A 20,076-nucleotide genomic window follows, 5' to 3' on the forward strand; every position below is an offset into this window, starting at 1 on the left:
ATTTTTCATCGATATATTGATACTCGTGATTTCGTTATTTGCAGCTTCATACGCTGATAAAATTCATGCTTTATTGTGCAATACGCGTCGTACTGTTGAATTTTTCAAATGTCCTTTTTCTCTGCTTCGGTGAAACGTGTGATATAATAATTGTGATTGTCTACATTTTTCATATCTTTCGTATGACAGGTCTTTATATTTAATGTTAGGAAATGTTATTTCTCCAATATACACATATACATCAATATCTCTCTTGTATAGTTATTGGAGATTATACGAAACGAGGACTTTCTGGTGGTGAAAAGAAGAGGACGAGTATAGCTTGTGAATTACTCACGAATCCATCATTAATGCTACTTGACGTAAGTTTCTTTTATATTTCTTTTCGTAAGCTACGCGTGTATGTCTTAAGTTATTTACATATTAAAAATTATTTAATAATAATTACATAATTAAATTTGCAAGAATTAATGTGTATCATGTGTTCATATGAATATGTTACATGCAGTAAAATTATATACACATGCAATTATCTACAGATATTTATTACAAATTAATCTGAATAAATGATTATCATAAAACTGAAACAATTTATGGAGTCTGAAATTCATATATGTATGTATATCTAATTTTAAAACAAACCATATCACATTTGTAAAATAAAATTTTTCTATTTTTTTGTATAATCCACCAATGTAAAATTTCATGACATGTAGGAACTGTAAAGTAGAAGATACTTAGAATGAAATATATGTAGAATTATAAATTCACAAATCTCGTGATGTATGAACTAAAAAGTGTTCAAGTAGAGACTTCCAAATTTTCAAGATTCTAGTCACGATGAGACCGTAAATCTATCGGACGAGAGATCTGTTGAAACGTGAGCATACGAATCTTAGTAGCACGAAAATAGAAGACTTTAACGATTTATAGAAAGGAAGTTGAAAATCGTAAAATAAATCACAAATTTAATGTTAAAAACGTACCGAAATATCCGTGTTGCATATCGAAAACGACGCTTAAATACAATGTTTATAGAATGAATAAATAACGAATCGAATTAACGCGAATCAAAATTTCCGTAAGATTTTATTGATTTTTCTCGATATCTTTAATGAATTGCGAAAATTTTTTAACTTCAGGAACCCACGAGCGGACTCGACTCGCACTCGGCGCAAGCATTGATCTCGCGGTTAAAGAAATACGCCGAGCAGGAGGGTAAGAGCATCGTGGTGACGGTGCACCAACCTAGTTCCAGGATGTTCCACAGTTTCAGTAAGCTTCTCTTGCTGAGTCGCGGTCAGGTGGCGTACTACGGTTCGACGGCGAATATCGGCAGATTCTTCTCTACGATAGGGCTTAACTTGCTGCCGCATTACAACCCTGCAGACTTCATCCGTAAGTGCACTTTACTGACATTAAATCTGATTTAATGTAACTGTACTTGAACGATATATATTTAGTAGATCACTTTGATGAATTACTTTGCGTCTGCATTTTTCTCTAAGAATATATTTAATATCTATAAAATTATAATATCTTTAAAAAAACGAGTGTTCTTTTAAATCTTAATTGAAATTTATTGTAGAAGCATAAATAATTCAATTATTATAATAACTAATAGTTACAGAATCAATTTTTATATTTAATATTTACGCTAATGTATTTTTTAAGTGACGCAAGTAGACGTCACGTTCGGCTAATAAAGAAAAAAAGTGTAAAATAAAATGTTTACAATATTCCTAAAATACGACTTATATTATTTTCGAAATAAATGATTTCCGTTGCGCGTGCATAAATACGAACACACAAAAAGGAATACAATAACATGCTTATTTGTCTTTTTAAAATAATAATTTCATACTCTGATGTATGGATTACCGCAGAGAACGGAGATAATTCCATAAATTGTCAGAATCACTGAAAGGAGATCTCAGCGTTGTACGAAATGCTTGTTTCAGTGGAACAAATAAAGGGGCCGGAGGAGGTTCGAGAGCGCATCATTGCCGCGGCGAGAGCTGCAAGACAGGGACCTGACTGCCCACCGGAACTTCGTCCGGAGTATAATCCCAGCCAACATCCGCTCTGCGACCATCTCATCCATTATCACGAGCACCACATCAGCCACAACGGTATTATATAGTATGCAGCCGCCCCACGATATACGTATTTATATGTATGCACACCTAGACCTTCCCCCGACCGCAAGCGGACCATTGCGGTTCCGATGTACCCATTTAAAGCGCGCACTTGCGAAGATCGAATATCTCGCGTCCAACCTACGGCAAGCGCTGGAAGGGCCGCTTTATGAATTGTTAAGACAGACAGCTCGAACCTGTTGGCTGGATGTTTAGAGCCTTTAACTCGCGCAGCGCATAACGAGAAGCGCTCGTATATAGCGCACCGCAATCCCCGGAAGTTATTTATCTTCTCGTTCTTGGTGGGATAAATACATATTAATGCACGGAGATAATTCAGAATTATATCGCATTTCCTCTTAAAGTTACCGAATAATAAACGAAGTCAGACCTCGAAAAAAAAAAAAACAACGGTCAATTTCGTAATCTGAAAGTTTTAAATGAATAATATTAAAAGACTTTTTAAAATTTTTAATATTAAAATTTTTGATATTTTTAATTCGAAAACAAATAGATATTTTAGGTAAGCTGTGAGAGATATAATTATTCGAATTCTTCTCCTTTGAACTATATCTCTGCCCATTCATATGTTTATTGATTCAACAAAGCAATTCTACTCTAAGCATCCATTTCTCTAATGCTTTACAGTAAAAGAAGATGAAGGCCGTACGCTATGGTTGGACACACAAAGCCACGCCAGCAGCAGCGCGAGTTCTGCAGATGACGACTATTCCTGGCAGTGGCCCACCAGCTTTTGGTCGCAGTTCAAAGTGAGTACGCCTCGCGAATGTTTTCAGCAATTACCGGTTACAATGCCATTCCACTGGCTTAAGTGTTCTTTACCCGTAACGGAGCACGGCGGTTGACATGCTATTCCGCGTTTGTACAAAGACAGTGAGAAGCAATAAGCGCATGATCACGCAATAATGGACGTCTATATAAACAAACTCTCATTAACAGACAGTATTGAAAAGCCATCTCGGAGATCTGACACAATGCATACCGCGAGATAGAATAGAATCGGCATCTCCTACGTCGTTCACGCCGATTAACGAATGCAACTAGACTAATGTGCATTGGATTGCTTATTCCCAGTCGCGGGGGACGCGTCATCGATCGCGTCGTAGGTGGATCGCGGCGTCGCCGAGAGTCGGCACGAGGGAGGTGGAGAGAAAGAGGGGAAAAAAAAAGAAAAAAATTGAATGCGCGCATAATGTGTCGCGAGAAAGAAGACCGGCCCGAGTATAGAGAGGAGAGAACTGGGTCGCGTTTGCACGATTCACCATATCCGGATAATTACCGCGCGACCGGTATGCGGTCGTTCGTAATCGCGTGCTTTACGTACGAATACGCGCGGCGTCAACTTGCATCACTTTTACCTGGCGGAACCACGCGTTCTTCGCGGCCTACAGTAGCGCGCACCACCACCTTGTGCAGTCGAGAACGTTCAAGGTTTAATATTCCATCAACGATATTTACCGAACTAGGAGACACGGGGCATAAATTACCGTTCCATTTGTTCATTCGATCGGGCTGTCACGCCGAATCGGGGCGAGTAAGGCTGACCCGAAAAATGGCCTTTCACGCGATACCCGAGACGCTCTGTATGTAGTTATTGTTTAAAAAGGCCTTCGAAACCGAGCATTGTGAAACATTGCGTTCTATTTTCTCACGGACGCTGATATAATCGAGGCGTTTCGAAGGTATTAACCTGACACGGCTGTGCATTAACGTCGGTGCATCGCGAAGATTGTATCCAAGTAACCAGAAAATACGTATGAACTTGCGGGAAAAGCGCTGGCAACAATTTTTCCCTAACTTTTCGCTAAACCTTTACGTTTTACAATGTTATGTACTTCAGATTTTAAACATTATTCTGCACTTTTGTTAAAAACTTTTACGAGCGTTATTGTTTGCATGTTATGTGAGAATTTACAAAGTTTTATGTATATTGCGCCACAAAGTCCACACTTATAATAATTATACAAAATTATCCTGGTGGTTTTTGCAAGCGAAATATACACGTAGATGCATAATTTTTGCCTCTGTATGTTTTGTTAATTAAATCGCTGTAAGCTGCAAGTTGACTCTGTGAAAATCCACGTCCGTTTAATGTTGTTTTTTTTTTTTTTTTTAATTTCAGGTATTATCAGAGAGAAATTTTCAAGAGGCACGACCGCGGATGTTGTCGCGTTTGAACTGGCTACAGACGGTAGCTCTTGGTCTGCTGGTCGGGCTTTTATGGCTGGGGCTTCCCAGAACTGAAGCAGCCCTTCACGATATCCAAGGGTGGATGTTCTTCAGCACCACGTACTGGATGCTTTTTGCACATTTCGGAGCACTTTCTAGCTGTGAGTTGAATTTAATTGTAACCGGAATGCCGGCACAAAGGACGAAACGTCCATTGTGGCGAAACTAGATTGATTATCTCGACTATAACCAATGTGTCATTCCGACAAACAAAAATTACAGTACAAAATCGCGGCAAACAGACGAAATATATTTCAGCGGCAGATTTTACGACTTTAAGAAAAAAAAAAAAAATAATTATGCAGATTTTTCGAATCGAAAATTAAACCGTTTATTTACAAGTTAAACTCGAAGAATGCAGGACAAAAAAAACTCGTTTGCCGACTAATAACAGAATTTATTTTCTTGAAGTTTTTAAATTAATTTCAATCTTATTATAAATGACATTTAATTTTAAGGTTCACCAAGATTCTTTTACCTTAAGAATTAAAAAGTTGCGAGAAATATAATCCATTCTGATATTTATAGAATTAATTGATTTGATACTATCGAAAGTTTTATATTTATGACACCGCGGATAATTTATGGAAATGCAAATGTTCAATTTTGCACGATTTATGCGAAGCCTCGTGAAAGGTTCTTAGGTACTCGTAGCATTGCACAAGCATGCAGAAGCAGATAAAGTTGATTGGCTAATTGAGCCTCAACGTAGCATGCTCAATCGACCATTTAGTAAGGTTCATTTTTTTATTACAAAGATGTGTGAAGGACCAGAGAACATTTAATTGAGAATACGTATTTACCCGATAATAGAGGTCTTTAAACTAGCGCCTCTAATATGCAGGCAGAAAAAGACAAATTCCGTGCAAGCACATTGAACCGATTTGATTAAAATATCACAAAGTAAAATTATGAGCTTTTAGAAATATAATTTAATCTTGAAAGAACGAAAGAAGAAAATCAAGCGACAACTAAATGATAAAAGTTAAAATGTTGCAAATTAATAAAAATTTTTTACACTAAAATGCAATATAAATTGTAGGGTGTGTAAAATTTATTGTTAAAATTAACATTCGACTCAATAAACAGATTGAGATATTAAGTGGGAGACATATTGTTGATTATCGTGTGTGGTCGCGTGATTTACGAATACTCAGAGTCAAATTTGTGCCTTTACGCGAGTCGTTCTACAATCTTTTATCCTTGACAATCCGAAGCGAAACGCTAAAAGCGAGAGGGAAGCGCATAGCGCTCCTGACGAGCTGTAAAACCGATTTTAGCATCACCTCCGGCCTGCCATAAGCGCGCGCCGCCACGGCGATGCGCGTCCATTCCGCGGACAACGACGTAGGGATAATTCTGAAAATAACGCGCGGCGACGATGACGCTTTCCAGTTCCCCCGGAACGCGAGGTGATCAACAAGGAGCGCCTGTCAGGATCCTATCGGCTCTCGGCCTACTACCTGGCGAAGATGGTCGGCGAACTGCCGCTGACGATAACGCTGCCCGCAGTCTACCATATAATTAGTTACCCGATGTTGGGCTTCCACAATCTGGCGGTCTTCGTCACGCTGCTCGCGTTCTTGCTGCTCAACACCGTGGTCGCGCAGGTACGTGTTTGTCCGCTCCATTACAGAAGCCGGTGCTTAACGCTGTAAGATGTAATAACGGTTGGAAGCAGTATCTGCTCTCCGTAGCGGGATACCCGATAGACGTTTTATTCGAAGAATCATTTTGCATGATATGGGCGTATAACGATAATCGCGTTTGATTATTATTTTTGTGCCGTTGGAAAGTATTAAGTGTAAGAGCACTGCTTTCGAGCCGCTGAGATTAGGAACTCGCGCTAGAGTAGGCGAAGATGTACGGCGCTCTTGGAGTGCTATCGCGATCAAGAGAGGCGGCTGGTGGTTATTCGACCGTTTGATATTCGTCGTAAGTCGACTTTATTGCGCCCAGTTGCTCAACTCACGATTTACTTTACAGAGTGTCGGCTTCTTCGTGGGCGCTTGCTGCCTGGATCTGCAGGTGAGCATCACCGCGTCCGCGCTCTACACACTCGCGACGCAGCTTTTGGGTGGTTATCTGGCGACGTCGGTCCCACCATGGCTGGCGTGGGCTAGATACGCCAGTATGGTGCACTATGCCTATCAGAATATGCAGATTCTGGAATTCGGCGTCGGCCAACCGATCACGTAAGCCTATATTTTTTTTTCCTTATCAATCGATTGTATCGCGATTTTGGTCAAAGTTTTACATCGTATAAACGAGTCATAGTTGCTGAGAAATTCGTGATTGAGCGAAATGCATAAAATTATAAATAATTTACTGACACAGAAAAATTTTGTCTTTTTGAAGAAAAAATAATTAAAGTACAAAGCACAATTAATGTTGAATTGTGGATCAACGGAATTATTCCGCTATTATCAAATTAGATTAAAGACGTTTGAATGAAATTCGCCTGAAGCAATGCTGATCGAGCGCGTAATGTTCTGTACGGCAGATGCTCGCAGCCGAGTAAATTCGCCGAGTGCAGAAACAGCACGACGATACCCGTCTCCGCAATTCTGGAGAGCCAAGGGTCGAGGGGCTCCGGTCTACCATTGTGGGCGAATACGGCCGTGCTCCTGGCGTTCCTGATCGTTTTCCGGACCCTGGGCTATCTCGTCCTGCGTTATTACCGTGTACCAAAATGAGCGTGTCGGGAGCCACGCAAGTAGCACGCAAATTCTCCACACGATTTTCGCGAATCTTCAGTTTTGTTACTATAGAATAATAACAATTGTCGCTGTCGTCGTCGCGTGTCTCGCTCTTATCGGGAAAATAACGGCCGTACATTTCGACGTTTCGTCTCCCAGAGAATTTCTCTCATCGAGCCACCGAGTGTATCTATATAAAAGTTTTTCTATCTGGCTCGGGAAACAGGTGGGAAAGAGGTGCGAAGTAGTTATCGCGCGAGCGCGAGCATTTTTACTTTTCCCAATAACGTGTATCGAGCAACGCGGCGCAAAATGCGAGACTCCAAGAGACTTTGCAAGAACTATAAATATATGTTGAGACTACATCACAATAAGGAACGCGTGTGATGTGAAAGAGAAAACGTGCCAGCGCGCGCACGCGTGCATGAATGTGGATAGCGTGAACGAGCATCGGAACATGGTTTGTTTTCTCGTTGTTTGCGGCAAGAAGGGTATAATAGTAGAGAAATTCGACGCGGTGTCGCCGCGCCGCGGAAAACCGACTGAAAATTTGTACGATGGCGATGAACCTTTATACATAGAGATATATATTAACGTATACATATACACGCATACACGCGGACGACGTAGGATTAAGTTCTTAAACCGTATTTGTAAGCGACCCATCACGTCTTATTTTTACTTTTATTACCGCCACAATTGCTACGTTAATGTTCGTTGATACCGGTAGGAAGTACTGCTACTGTTACTATCATTACTTACTATCTTTACTATCGAGACGCTGTAATTAAGAGATAGATGAAAGATTATGCTGCTAATTCTAAAGTTGACAGGGAAGAGGAAACATATATATGTTATACATATATCAATACTGTTCTCGTGCCGCGCGATGCGGGATGGGCGCGCAGTTTCGGAAAGTTTGCACGCGCCGTGGTCCCGCGTGACGAATGGCGTGGCGGTGAAGAAAAAAAAAGACTTTTACGTCGATTATAGAATTTGTTGGTTTCTGATATATATCTCCGTGATATTACTCGGATGCATATTGCGAGAATGGGGATCCAAAATTAACGAGCGGTATAATATTTCATTGTTTTATTTTGTACATAGAGAGAGAGAGAGAGAGAGAGAGAGAATACTACGTATGTATATATTAGGATGAAATACACATATTTCAATCTTATATACATACAAGAAAACACACAGACACACATTTGTGTCATGCATATACATAATGATAATGATAGTAATAATAACGATGCTAAGTATTATTATTCCAATTATTATTACTATTATTATCGTAGTAATTATTCTGATTATTCTAATTTTTATTATTACTATTATTATTATTATTATTATTATTATTATTATTATTATTATTATTATTATTATTATTATTATTATTATTATTATATTAATCTCGCATGTACATTTGTAACGGACTGAACGAGACGCGCTGTATTTTTTGTACATGCACAAAAAAAGGACGATACGTTACGCTGGAATCGCATTAAGATTATATATAATTCGCGTGAATCCATTTCGTTGATAACACTGATATCGTAGTGTGTTGTTATACTCCTTTCCTCTCCTGAGTTACACAGTCACGGAGAAAGCCAGTGTTTGTTATATAAGATAAATAGATTAGATTATATATATTGCGGTTATATATGCGGAGGGAAATGTATCAATCTGCGATTATAACGCATGTCAGCCAATCAGCGAGTAATAATATTGTAAGGACAGTGAACTGGACGACTCCAGTGGCCAAGTAGGATCGCCGCAAACATGGTGAATCTCTGATTTTAACCAAGTCTTACGAACAGGATCAATGCATATCTCTGCGCGCGCTACGAACGTGCGTCGTTTACAATCTCATTGTTCTCACGATCGATAGCTCGCTTTCGCTTTCATTAATCTGGCATCATCCACCCTTTTTACGATAAACGCTAAATCAGTCAGTCAGGAATGAACGTTGGGAAGAACGCATTCGCCAAAGGATTTTTCGATTCCGCAAGTCGCGATCACGGAGAATCGTCCAGTACACGAATAAACGCAATATCCACCAAGTGTTCACTGAGTTTGGTAAACGAGGCGGAAAGAAAGCGGAGCGGGAAGAGGGGACTCGTATGACGGGGATCATTGCTTCCTAATCACGTGAGTGCAAGGAGAATACCAGGGGCGAAGGGAAGTGAAAAGCCGCGGGAGCACGAAGGCGGGCAGCGTCACGGTGTAATATCGAGAGAGACGAATCGGGCCGGTTTAAGACGTCTTCGTCGATTCTCTACGAGGCATGATTCGCAGCCGCTGTATATATTAGACAATTGACCATAAATGTAGAAAATCATGAGGAGAATATAGGGAAATCAATGGAAATTGTTTCGCGTCAAACTTGAAACTCGACTAAACTTTCTTTTAACGCATATTCGCGATCACACAGCCCTGTCGCCTAGGATTGGTGTCCGAAAAAAGCCGAAGGCAGAGCTTCCTAGTAGTTACGGTGATTGCGGTAGCCTTAAACCGGCTCTGACGGCGAACAACGTCACACACACAGTGTATCGAGAGAAACAACACGATGAAGCAAATGTTTAAACAAAGATTTGGCTGTGTCAATCTTATAACGTCTGTATATTGATTTATATCGTTCCTTCTTTTATACCTTAAACGTCTGAATCGAAAGCTCTTAAGGCAGAGATGACGCAAATGAAAGAAAGAGCGAAAGAATGCGCAGTGGAATCCAAGACGGAGTGAGATTTTGCGAGTAAATTGAGAAAGAGCGAAGGAGAGAGAGAGACGGAACGAAAGAATGTGCGGGAAAGGCTTAGTAATTTTTTTATCGCTCATTTAACGTCAAACGGTGGTTGAACCTTGAAGAATTATCTCGCAGGACGCTCTGTACATTTCACGTAAGCAAAAATGCAACCACATTTTACGTTAGATTTGCGACGAAATGAGTTTTAACGGTGAGAAGTGGAAGGGGAAGAGGCTGTTTCGGAGCCGTACGTCGATCGAGCGAAGGATAGACGATATAGTTCTACACCCACTTTCGATATTGCTGCGAATTGGATATTTATCTCATTTCTATTCCCGACCGACTATAGAGTTACGGTGAACAAAAGCCGAACGGACGCACGATTAATGCCGTTTTTGTAGGCGCGGTTATAACGATCATTTTCCAAGGATACCCCTTTCTAAGAATGCAGACGCGCATCGAAGGTGGAAAAGACGGAAGTCTCCTTCCTTTGCCGCCTTCGACGCCGCTCTATCGTACGCAGGAAATACACTTTTTGATCATGTAGACGTCTTTTCAAAATTTTGATATCCATATATATACAATTACTATACAATGTACACCACTGACTGTTAATAACCCGCGCGACTGGACATTTGTATGCGTTTACAACTTTAGCAGCGAGCTCGGACTGATTGATACTCACACTCGGAAACCGTAGATTGCACGACTCATTTTCTGCTGGATGCCACAAAGTTAGACAGGACGCTTCGTCTCGCAATTGCGCGACAGTGATCGAGACAAGTGTGTCCAACGGAGTTAATAAGTGCACGTTGGCGTATCATCGTCTTTTCATGCGGACCAGAATAGATAACTGCAAGGCAACTTAACGATCAACTCAACTTCTATATAGCTGTTCAGAAAGGTGTACATCAATAGCGACGATTAGATTAGAAACAATTCCACGATTTCCACGATGAAAATTCAACGTTGAGATTAACTGGCAATCGTAATTGCTCTAAACAGTTTATTTTCATCATTGATTGTTTTAATGCAATTAAAAATTTTATTGAAATTAGATCGACACGTTATAAATAAGTTGAAATATTTATGAAGATATTGTACTAAAATAAGGCTGTTGTTTAATTTTCGTCGAAGTAAAATACGTTTCAGATTACTTGAGAAATAAAATTCTAATATTTGTTAGGAAAAGTGAAAATTTAAATATAAATTATATAAAGGACATAGTTGCTACTGCTATACATTTTTTTAGAACAACTGTATATTCATTTGTATAATGAAATATTACGAAAGTAAAAAGCACGAGGAGCATTTTCGATTTTTCGCCGGATCGGCGTTGGATATTACGATAGCTATATAACGTGTATGAAATTGATCGTGATTTATAGTGAAGCCACTATTTTTTTCCGCGAAACTTTCTCATTTCATTGATCATACGATTGCTCTCATCTTAACATGACATCCACCGCATATATTTCATCCTTCTCGTCGCAAATGATTCGCACAATTCAGACTTTGGAATATGCAAAAAAAAAAAAAATGTACATGCTTTTGCACTAAAACTTTATAAGACTGACAATGTTTTTATATGAATATAATAAACAGCAGGATATGAAGATTCCCAAATTAAATTGCGTTTACATATTTGTACATGTAAGGACGTGTGATAAGCTGATGAAATTGTAGACTACGAGATTATTTCTTTTTCGACGTAGGAGAGAAAAGAGATTCAAATTTCATATATTCACATAGCCAAACTTTTCTAAGAGGACACGACATAACTTCAGCTTCGAGAAGTACACCGCCTGTTAAATTTCGACAAATAGATCAAAATCACTCTAAGAAAATCCATGGTCTTATACGCCGAATCAATTACTTACTAATATTTTCCACTCGATAGAGATCTATGTTTCGCGGAAAACAAAATTAGGGTGTCTCGAGCAAGACTATTTCGCTTTACAAAAATAGTGCCTTTTTTACAAAGACTCTGTTGTTTGTGCCAAGTCAAATCCAAAGGATCTGTAAGACACACTGCCAGTGTACAGACTGGGAACAGAGAAAAGGGTAAGAGATAGATAGAAAAAAAGAGAGAGAGAGAGAGAAAGAGAGGCAGAGAGAATGTTAAGTAGAGTGCAAGCAAATGTTTGTTGCGAAGTGTTAAACGGAAGACTGAGAATCGGAGTAATGAAAAGTCACACATGGAACGGAGTTAATTTTGTTAGGAATGATCATCGCGATTAGGTGAAAATTTTGAAGGATACAAAGGAGCAAGGACTTTTCTGATAATCGAGCGCGGATTAAGGATAGAAACTTTGAAACTTTTTCGTGCGTACGCACGTACAAAAACGCACTCATACAATGTCGACGAGTGTCCTCATTTACAAAACTTACCAGAATACCGTGGGACTAAAAAAATGCCAAAAGTGTTCGACTAATTCAATGCCGCCGTGGATCCCCGATTAGTATCTTATTATATTGCGACGGAAAACAAGTAATCAATGTAAATGTGCTAAAGAGGTTTAATATATAATTTTAATTACGGTTGTACACATATATGAATTTATATATGTATATAATTCAATATATATAATATGTATATATATATATATATTGAAATATATGTATTAGAATATATATATGTAAACAGATAAGAGAGAACCGTTCTTTTTATGGTGCTCGTTAATAAACGTGTTAACATCCAGCACGACTCTGCACACACCGAGTATATATATTTGCACACGTACGATTATATGCTCCATATTATTTACCTTCACGACGCAAACCAGATGTATAACTCTATCTCCTTGTACATATATACATACACGCATATATATGTATAATGTAACGTTAATACTAACAGAAAAAAATACCCTATTATTATAGAAATTATATTAATTAACTGATAGTATTATATTCCTGTTGCCCGAGTAGTAAATGTACGATCCGCATTACTACCTAGAAGATAACTCGTTATCTAGTATTTTTACCTTGATTTTACCAAGAAACGTTAATATCACTATTACTATAGTAATAATAAGAATTATTATTATTAATCCTAATGCTATTATTGCTATTGCTCTATTATTATTTTTATTATTATTATTATTATTATCGTCGCGATTATTATTATTATTATGATTATTGCTCCAATTATTTACTCTATTGCTATTAATTATTATCATTAGTATCATTTAATTATTATTGTCGTCGTTATCAGCAACACCTCCACTGTCATCATATCGTCGTTGTCATCGATATCACCGTTGGTACTATTATCGTGTCTCAATGATATGTGAAACTAATTTGAAATAAGTGCTCGCTATCGATTTGTATCACTTGAAATATTTTGAAACAATTGGAAAAATTATTAGCTTTCTTACTTTGTGTCACTTTTAGACTAAAAAGATTATTTAATCATTCTTTGATTGTGATTGTGCCATTTAAAAAATTTACAATTTAATGTCAAGTATAATATTTAAATAATTCTTTAGTATTCTTAAATATATAGAGTATAAATTAATTTGTTCTTTTTTTCAAATTTTAAAATTAGACGCTAAGAAATAAATTGTAATATTTGAAAAATATCTTTTTAGTTGTTATCAATGTTGATTATTACATTTTATAAGAGTGCATTTCAGAAATGCAGTATAGAGAAGCTATTAATTTCTAATTATGGAAATTGCAGAAATTTCATGGACAACAAAAAAATTAATAGATTTTTTATGACCATGAAGTATAATCGCGACAAAATTGCTATAATATAAAGACACGATAGCTACACATGTGTTCTAAACGACGGAGAGAATATTCAGGATATTAAAAAAAAAACATTTTCAAGCAAAATAATGTATTACAGGTACGCTGTTTCCAAAAATTCGCGTTAACAGAGATACGTTGCTAAGAGGCACATATTAAGCAGTAAATTTAAATGTCTCTTCGCATTTTTCATACTTTGTGAGGTATATGGATTATTTTTTTATAGTTTTTGTCATACTTGATCTCGCACGCGTTTTTATGTTTTTTTATATATTTTTCTCGGGTTTAATATATATATATATAAATATATAAAATGTGGGGAATTCCGTATTCAGAATATTTCAGCCATTTTAATGATCGTTATAACATTTTCTCGTATTTATATTTTGGCAGATAGATGTTTCTTCATATTTTAAAATTTGCTATAACACGATTTATGAGCGTAGTGTACTTTGAATTAAAAATAAAATAAAATTGTTTAATGTTATAAACTCTTAAAACATTATTTTGAAAAACATATTTACATATTATGCTGGCATTATTAAAACTTCAACAAAATTTATCGGGAATAAATGAAAAATTAACGTATATTTATATTTTAATCGTTTGGCGCATACAAATGTTATTTTATACAAACTTGATCATTTTAAATACAGACAATTTTACATTTATAATAATTATGTTCTCATATCGCGATTATATTCTGAGTGCGGATCTTTATTTACAGCTTAATAAATGCCGAATGTAGTTACCGCCTTTCCTTATATCTCCTCCCCATCCTTCAGTACTTTTGGATGCGTGCGCGTGTGTGTTGACGACACGTAATGCGCGTGCCTCAGCAATACAAGAGAACGTGCGGTAGTCAATTTATCTCATGGATGTCAAGGTGGAAGTCCCAATTATCGACCATGACATAATTTGAAGTATGACAGAGACTTCGTTGTTTTTCTCGCAGCGTAATTTAAACCTGCTTCAATATCAAACTTATTTCTGATATGTAAACTTATTTTGAATTTACATATGTAAAAGAAGAATGATTACATTATTAATTATAGAGCTATATTTTTTTTTTGTATCACATTTGTATCAAGTTTAAAATTTGAATTTTTGCGCATGTAATTTGCTTTTCATATTTATCAATCCAAAAAATAGAAAGATTTTATGATTATTGCTATGAAGAATGCTATAGCACTTGTTCGCAGCAATAAGTACTATATTTGTTTTTCAAATGGCCATAAAACAGAAAGATCAAAATATAGTTCAATCAGTAGCACTATTATTCGACAAACATAATCTATTGAAAAAAAATTGAAAATACAAAGCATCTTTTACGTAAAAAAAGGTTTGAAATATTAAAAATTGTAAAATCTGTTTGATATATAAGTTGGCTTAGATAAATTGACTTTATTGATAAATTGTGTCGTAAAACGTAGATGATCGGGACGTTCATCTCGCTCGTGTTTCGCGCACCTCTCGGTAGAAAATCGAGCGGGCCATTATGCGGCTTTCGTGGACAGCCTTCTGCTCAAAGTAAACGTTACCATACCATCGAGTACAAATTGATCTTGTACGCGAAATCTCGGCTTTAAATCCGAGAACGAGGAGGAGGTGAAACGAATCAAATACATCTAACGATGAAATGCATGCATGCGCGGGGTTTACCTCTGATTTATCTTTAAGCAAAAGGCAAATGACTTCTGAATGATTAGAGTAACTTTTAGAAAGCGCAAATATGTTTCATATTCATTTGCTTGAAACTTAACTTCCCCATAGATTTTTTTTAACCGATTTTCTAACTTTAATTTATTAACCATCCGAATGGTCGCAAATGAACATTCAATCCTGTACGTTTCAATTGACGCAGTAAATCTGTCACTTTTTTTTACATACGATAGGATTCATGTGGTGTTCCGAGCGCGACAGAATAAAGTCGGACCCAGGACAAGATCAGAGTGTACGCGATTGATCGTACATTAATTAGCGACTAATGCGTTGTTGCATACTCAAGATGTCCGCTTCGCGTGTTTATCGTGACTGTTAAAATCAAGGAGCCTGTTAACCGCAAAGATTTATATAACGTAGTTCTTCCTCGAGCGTGTATGAGCGACGAGAAAGGCACCGAGATGGAATAATATCAATAATAAGGTGATAGAGAGACGGAGAGGAATGTAAATAAATGGAGTTGCTGGCTGTGCTGTGTAATTGTTATATAATGGCAATATGTTATATATATAAATATAATAATATGTATACAGACGATATATATACACCGATTTTGCGAGCCCAGCATTATCTTCGTAAGTTGCTACTGCGATCGGTTCAAGCGATTAACCCGTTTTTGGTCAAGTATAAAACTCTTATTGACGTACATAATTTAATCTCTTTAAGAATTTACATATTGACAAAAAAATTGTACATAAAATATCGCGTTAGTGCAATTTCGAGACATAGCAAACACGTGATATTAAATTATGATCGTGATATGATTTTTATGTCTTGTTATTTTAATTCTCCAAACAATAAAATTAGACTTATGCCAAAAATCAAACGTAAATTTTGTTGCAAGATTTGTTTGGTAGCATTCGAAAGCGGGCTAATTACATCCCTATTAGCAGTGCTAATTGCTAAAGTCTACCTAACAAGGTTTTGTAATCGCAGAAAATAACGAATCGCACACAGGAGGAAATATTAAACGTTTAAGTTAATACAAACGGAATCATAGAAAATATTTGTACCGTCCGTAACGCGTCTCTTTATACGATTAATCACACATCCGCTGATGATAATTGCCAAAAATTCATCAATATTGTACAGAAAAAAAATTTGTACGAAGAAACATTTGTACGTAAGAGCATCATACAGTAGCAGAACCATTGTTCTCGGAAACATTTACTTGACCTGTTCCTTTTTGGCAAAAATTTTATTTTGAAAATATCGATTGCAATAATTTTGTGATTTCCGTGATATCTCATAAAATGCGATTGAGCTACACAAATCGCGAATATTGTATAATCTTACTGGATCGATAGGAAAATTCGTACAATCGAAAAGAGCCAAGAATAAGCGATAGATTTTTATAGACTGGCGTATAAAATTAATCTCGTCACACACCTTAAAAATTTCCGAAAAGTCGACTGTATATTGGTTAAAAAAAAAGTAATTCTGCGGTCGAATAATCTTTTTTTGCGAGCGCCTTGTAGTATTAACAATATATTACTATAATGTGTTACACGCGTAACAGCTATGTCATAACTATACTTTATGTTGTAATTGATATATAATATTATATTGTTTGCATAATGGTAATATATTATTAATATTACTATATAAATAAACATATTGTTGAAAATTAAAATATTACAGGAATGTGTACTTCTTTTCAACGCTTTGTAAGTATGTGGACTATATTCAAATTTCAGACGCGATACAAGAGTTAGACACCACGGGACTCGCAGTAGCAACTTCTGCGATATCTCGAATGGCGAATTGGAGAGCATTTGTTACAGGTTTTATGGTGCGTGCGCGAACCCGAATTCGATCATACTGCACGTTATTCAACATTCGCTCTTTTTGTACCGAACTCGATTTACTTCATCATCAACCAGTCACAGCAGAGTCACTTGCGATTTGTATCTGTATAAAATGCAAAGATGACATATAGCGTGCGATGTGGAACGCGATTTTGCGGCTCCGTAGTTCAGTGTTTCTTAAGCTTTTCAAGCTCACGGAACAATGATTTTTTTATACCGAATCTCTCTGTACTGACTTTTTTGTAAACTCAAAGCACTGCAAGAGTACGTGGAGAGAACATGATGACAAAACGTGTTTTAATATATGCAACACGTTAATTAAGTAATCTAATTACATAGCGTAGCAATGTGAGGAGGAACGACGCGTAGCGCGATACAATTACGACTGTAATACATTTTTATGTAGCGAAGAATTACCTTGAACTTAGAAATACTTTTTCTAGACCTTGGCGAAACGCTTAAAGGTTTCGTCGCATGTGTCGAGTCGCGGTGGGATTTAAGAAACACTGCCATAGTTAATTACGGAATTTTAACACTAGGTAGTTAGCATCATTAAACACTAACCGGATCGTATCGCGCGCCGAAGGCAGCGTGCGAAAAGTTCGCTTAGATAATCGATCGACATTTTTTTATGTGTTAAAAATGATTCGTATCTGGTGAAAAAAAATTACGAAAAGGGGAAAAAGAGAGAAATTTTTCCTATTATATGAACAGAAAAAAATTTGTTTATATTTATTTTGATAGACTACAAATCAATAATTATATATAAATGAAGCACTTTGTACGCACAACGTTATTTTCGGCATTTAAATTAAATTGCATTTAATTGAAAATTTGCACTTTTATCGTCGACTTTATTATGTTAGATTACTTTACTTATTGTAAGAAACAAAGTTTTAAGTTTTAACAATTTTATGATATTATTAGTGTCCGTTTTTTATAGACACAAAAACGACATGATGAGGATTCAACGTGTTGACTGCGAGCAGTACGGTATTTGTTGTTTCGACGTAAAAGATTAACGAACATCTGCGTATCACGTAGCGGATTAAAGGGTCAGCGCGCTGTATACACTGCCATTACATAGATAGAGTTATTATCAGGTTTATATCAACTGTTCTGATAACAGCAAACTGTGTGCGCATAATTGCGAAACTTTTATATTCCGAGAACTGGCTGTCCCAAAAAAAACGAAAGAGTTTATTTTATAAAATAATTATCTTATAATCGTATGAAAATGTCTGAATCTTCCGCTTTTGAAATATTTCGTTAATATTGTTAAAATAATATAAAATAATATAAAATTTAATGCGATTGCAATTTAATTTAAATGCAACATACGTTTTAATTTTTTTCAAATTTTAAATACGTCGAAAGGAACTGAGCTATTATTTGATATTATACAAATAAAATAATGATAAAATAATTAAAAAATTAGCAACGAGGTGCGTTGCTTCTCAATAGTCTATCGAGTCCAAATGATAGTTGAGATGTTATATGCGTAAATTTTAAAAAGTGACAGCTGATATATTAATGAGCTATCAGAAACTATCACAATATCGTAAACAGGAAAGCTGGCCAAAAAGGTTTGGCGTACTGTCTCGAAATGAAAATAGAGCTGAAAATATTAAAGAAGCGCATTGTATTTGAAAAAAATACTGTTTATTTCAGAATCACTGCAATTATTCTTAGCTCCGTTTTCATTCCGAATCATTGTTTGCATTTTATGAGTATAAATATGTTTCTTAAAAAACACATCGTATATATAGCGATCGATCGTTATCGAAGTGACCGTTCAAATCAAACGACTACTGCGGGGAAGAGAGAAAGATGCAGGAGAATTATTTCTGGACTTACGGAAACGAAAATAAAAACTCATTGTCAGATGTACAGGAGATCGAAGTTCCGTTACATGCGAATTCCAGATGCATTAAAAAAAGAAATGAGCGTGTTCATGAAGTAGCAAACCACTGGAACAATCGTTCGAAGAGATGTACCGATTTCTTTGCGTAACATTGTCGAATACGTGTTCACAACTCGCGGTGATTCACCGATGTTGCCGATTTACGAAATAGGCGGAATCGAGAAAAGAAAAAGTCGCAAATTGCGATAAGCGGGTAGTTAGCCTTTATATTACGCGCGTAAAATGCTTAATGATTAATATTGTTTTTATCAAATCGAGAGAGTAAGAGAACGGTAGAAGATAGAGAGAGAAAGAGAGTGCGCGTTTGAGTATGCGTATGTATGTGCGTGCGTATGTGTTTTTGAAGAGAGAGAGAGAGAGAGAGAGAGAGAGAGAGAGAGAGAGAGAGGCAGAGAAGCAAGAAAGAAATTTCAATAACGGCGTTCATTCTTCGACAAACCATACGCAATATAAAATTGAGTATACAGAGCAAAGCAGCGAAAACCATCTGTCCTAGTCCTAGTATTCGAACTCATCACCATAATTTATAACCGATTTCAATTTAAATCTAATAAAACAATGTTATAATACCAAATTGTGTTTATTAATTACTGACGCTCAACAAGCCCTTTCTATATAGAAAAGTTTTTATATTTTTACTTTAAAATTATTTTTATGAGAATTTTTATAATAATGCATATAGTTTGCATTGTCATGAAAAAGACAGTGTAAACGTAAATAATACGTAAACCATCGACATAGATGTAGATTTTGAAGATTAATGTGGTGTGTTTTAAACCAAACACACCATGATACAAACAGCGAATATGAAGTCATCTATCTATCTACTCCAAATATTGTGGTGTAGATCCCAGCACGTCCACACAGTTCTATTCAGTTCTATTCTCGGCAAACTGTTAAAATCTGTCTAACATCAGTCTGAATCCAAATATCGAATCTAATTTTAACAACATCAAACCGGCCATTATGATGGTCAGTATGACAGGTGAGTAAATCTTATATTTTATGTTTAATTATAATAAATTATAGC

General features: G+C 36.4%; 1 protein-coding gene across 5 annotated transcripts in view; it reads left to right on the forward strand.

Annotated features, from left to right (window-relative positions):
* E23 (Early gene at 23) overlaps window positions 1–19,620 on the forward strand; it is a 122,628-nt gene extending 103,008 nt beyond the window's left edge. For all 5 annotated transcript variants that reach the window (XM_012369937.2, XM_012369938.2, XM_067349387.1 and 2 more), the window contains 8 exons: window positions 262–362; window positions 1,143–1,398; window positions 1,962–2,132; window positions 2,787–2,908; window positions 4,282–4,489; window positions 5,784–5,998; window positions 6,375–6,583; window positions 6,892–19,620. In XM_012369937.2, the coding sequence (XP_012225360.1) occupies window positions 262–362; window positions 1,143–1,398; window positions 1,962–2,132; window positions 2,787–2,908; window positions 4,282–4,489; window positions 5,784–5,998; window positions 6,375–6,583; window positions 6,892–7,084 (1,475 nt within the window). In that variant the 3' untranslated portion in view covers window positions 7,085–19,620. The remainder of the gene's footprint in view (window positions 1–261; window positions 363–1,142; window positions 1,399–1,961; window positions 2,133–2,786; window positions 2,909–4,281; window positions 4,490–5,783; window positions 5,999–6,374; window positions 6,584–6,891) is intronic.
* The last annotated feature ends 456 nt before the right edge of the window (window positions 19,621–20,076 follow it).

Source organism: Linepithema humile, chromosome 2, assembly GCF_040581485.1.
Source record: "Linepithema humile isolate Giens D197 chromosome 2, Lhum_UNIL_v1.0, whole genome shotgun sequence".
Classification (NCBI taxonomy): Eukaryota; Metazoa; Arthropoda; class Insecta; order Hymenoptera; family Formicidae; genus Linepithema; species Linepithema humile.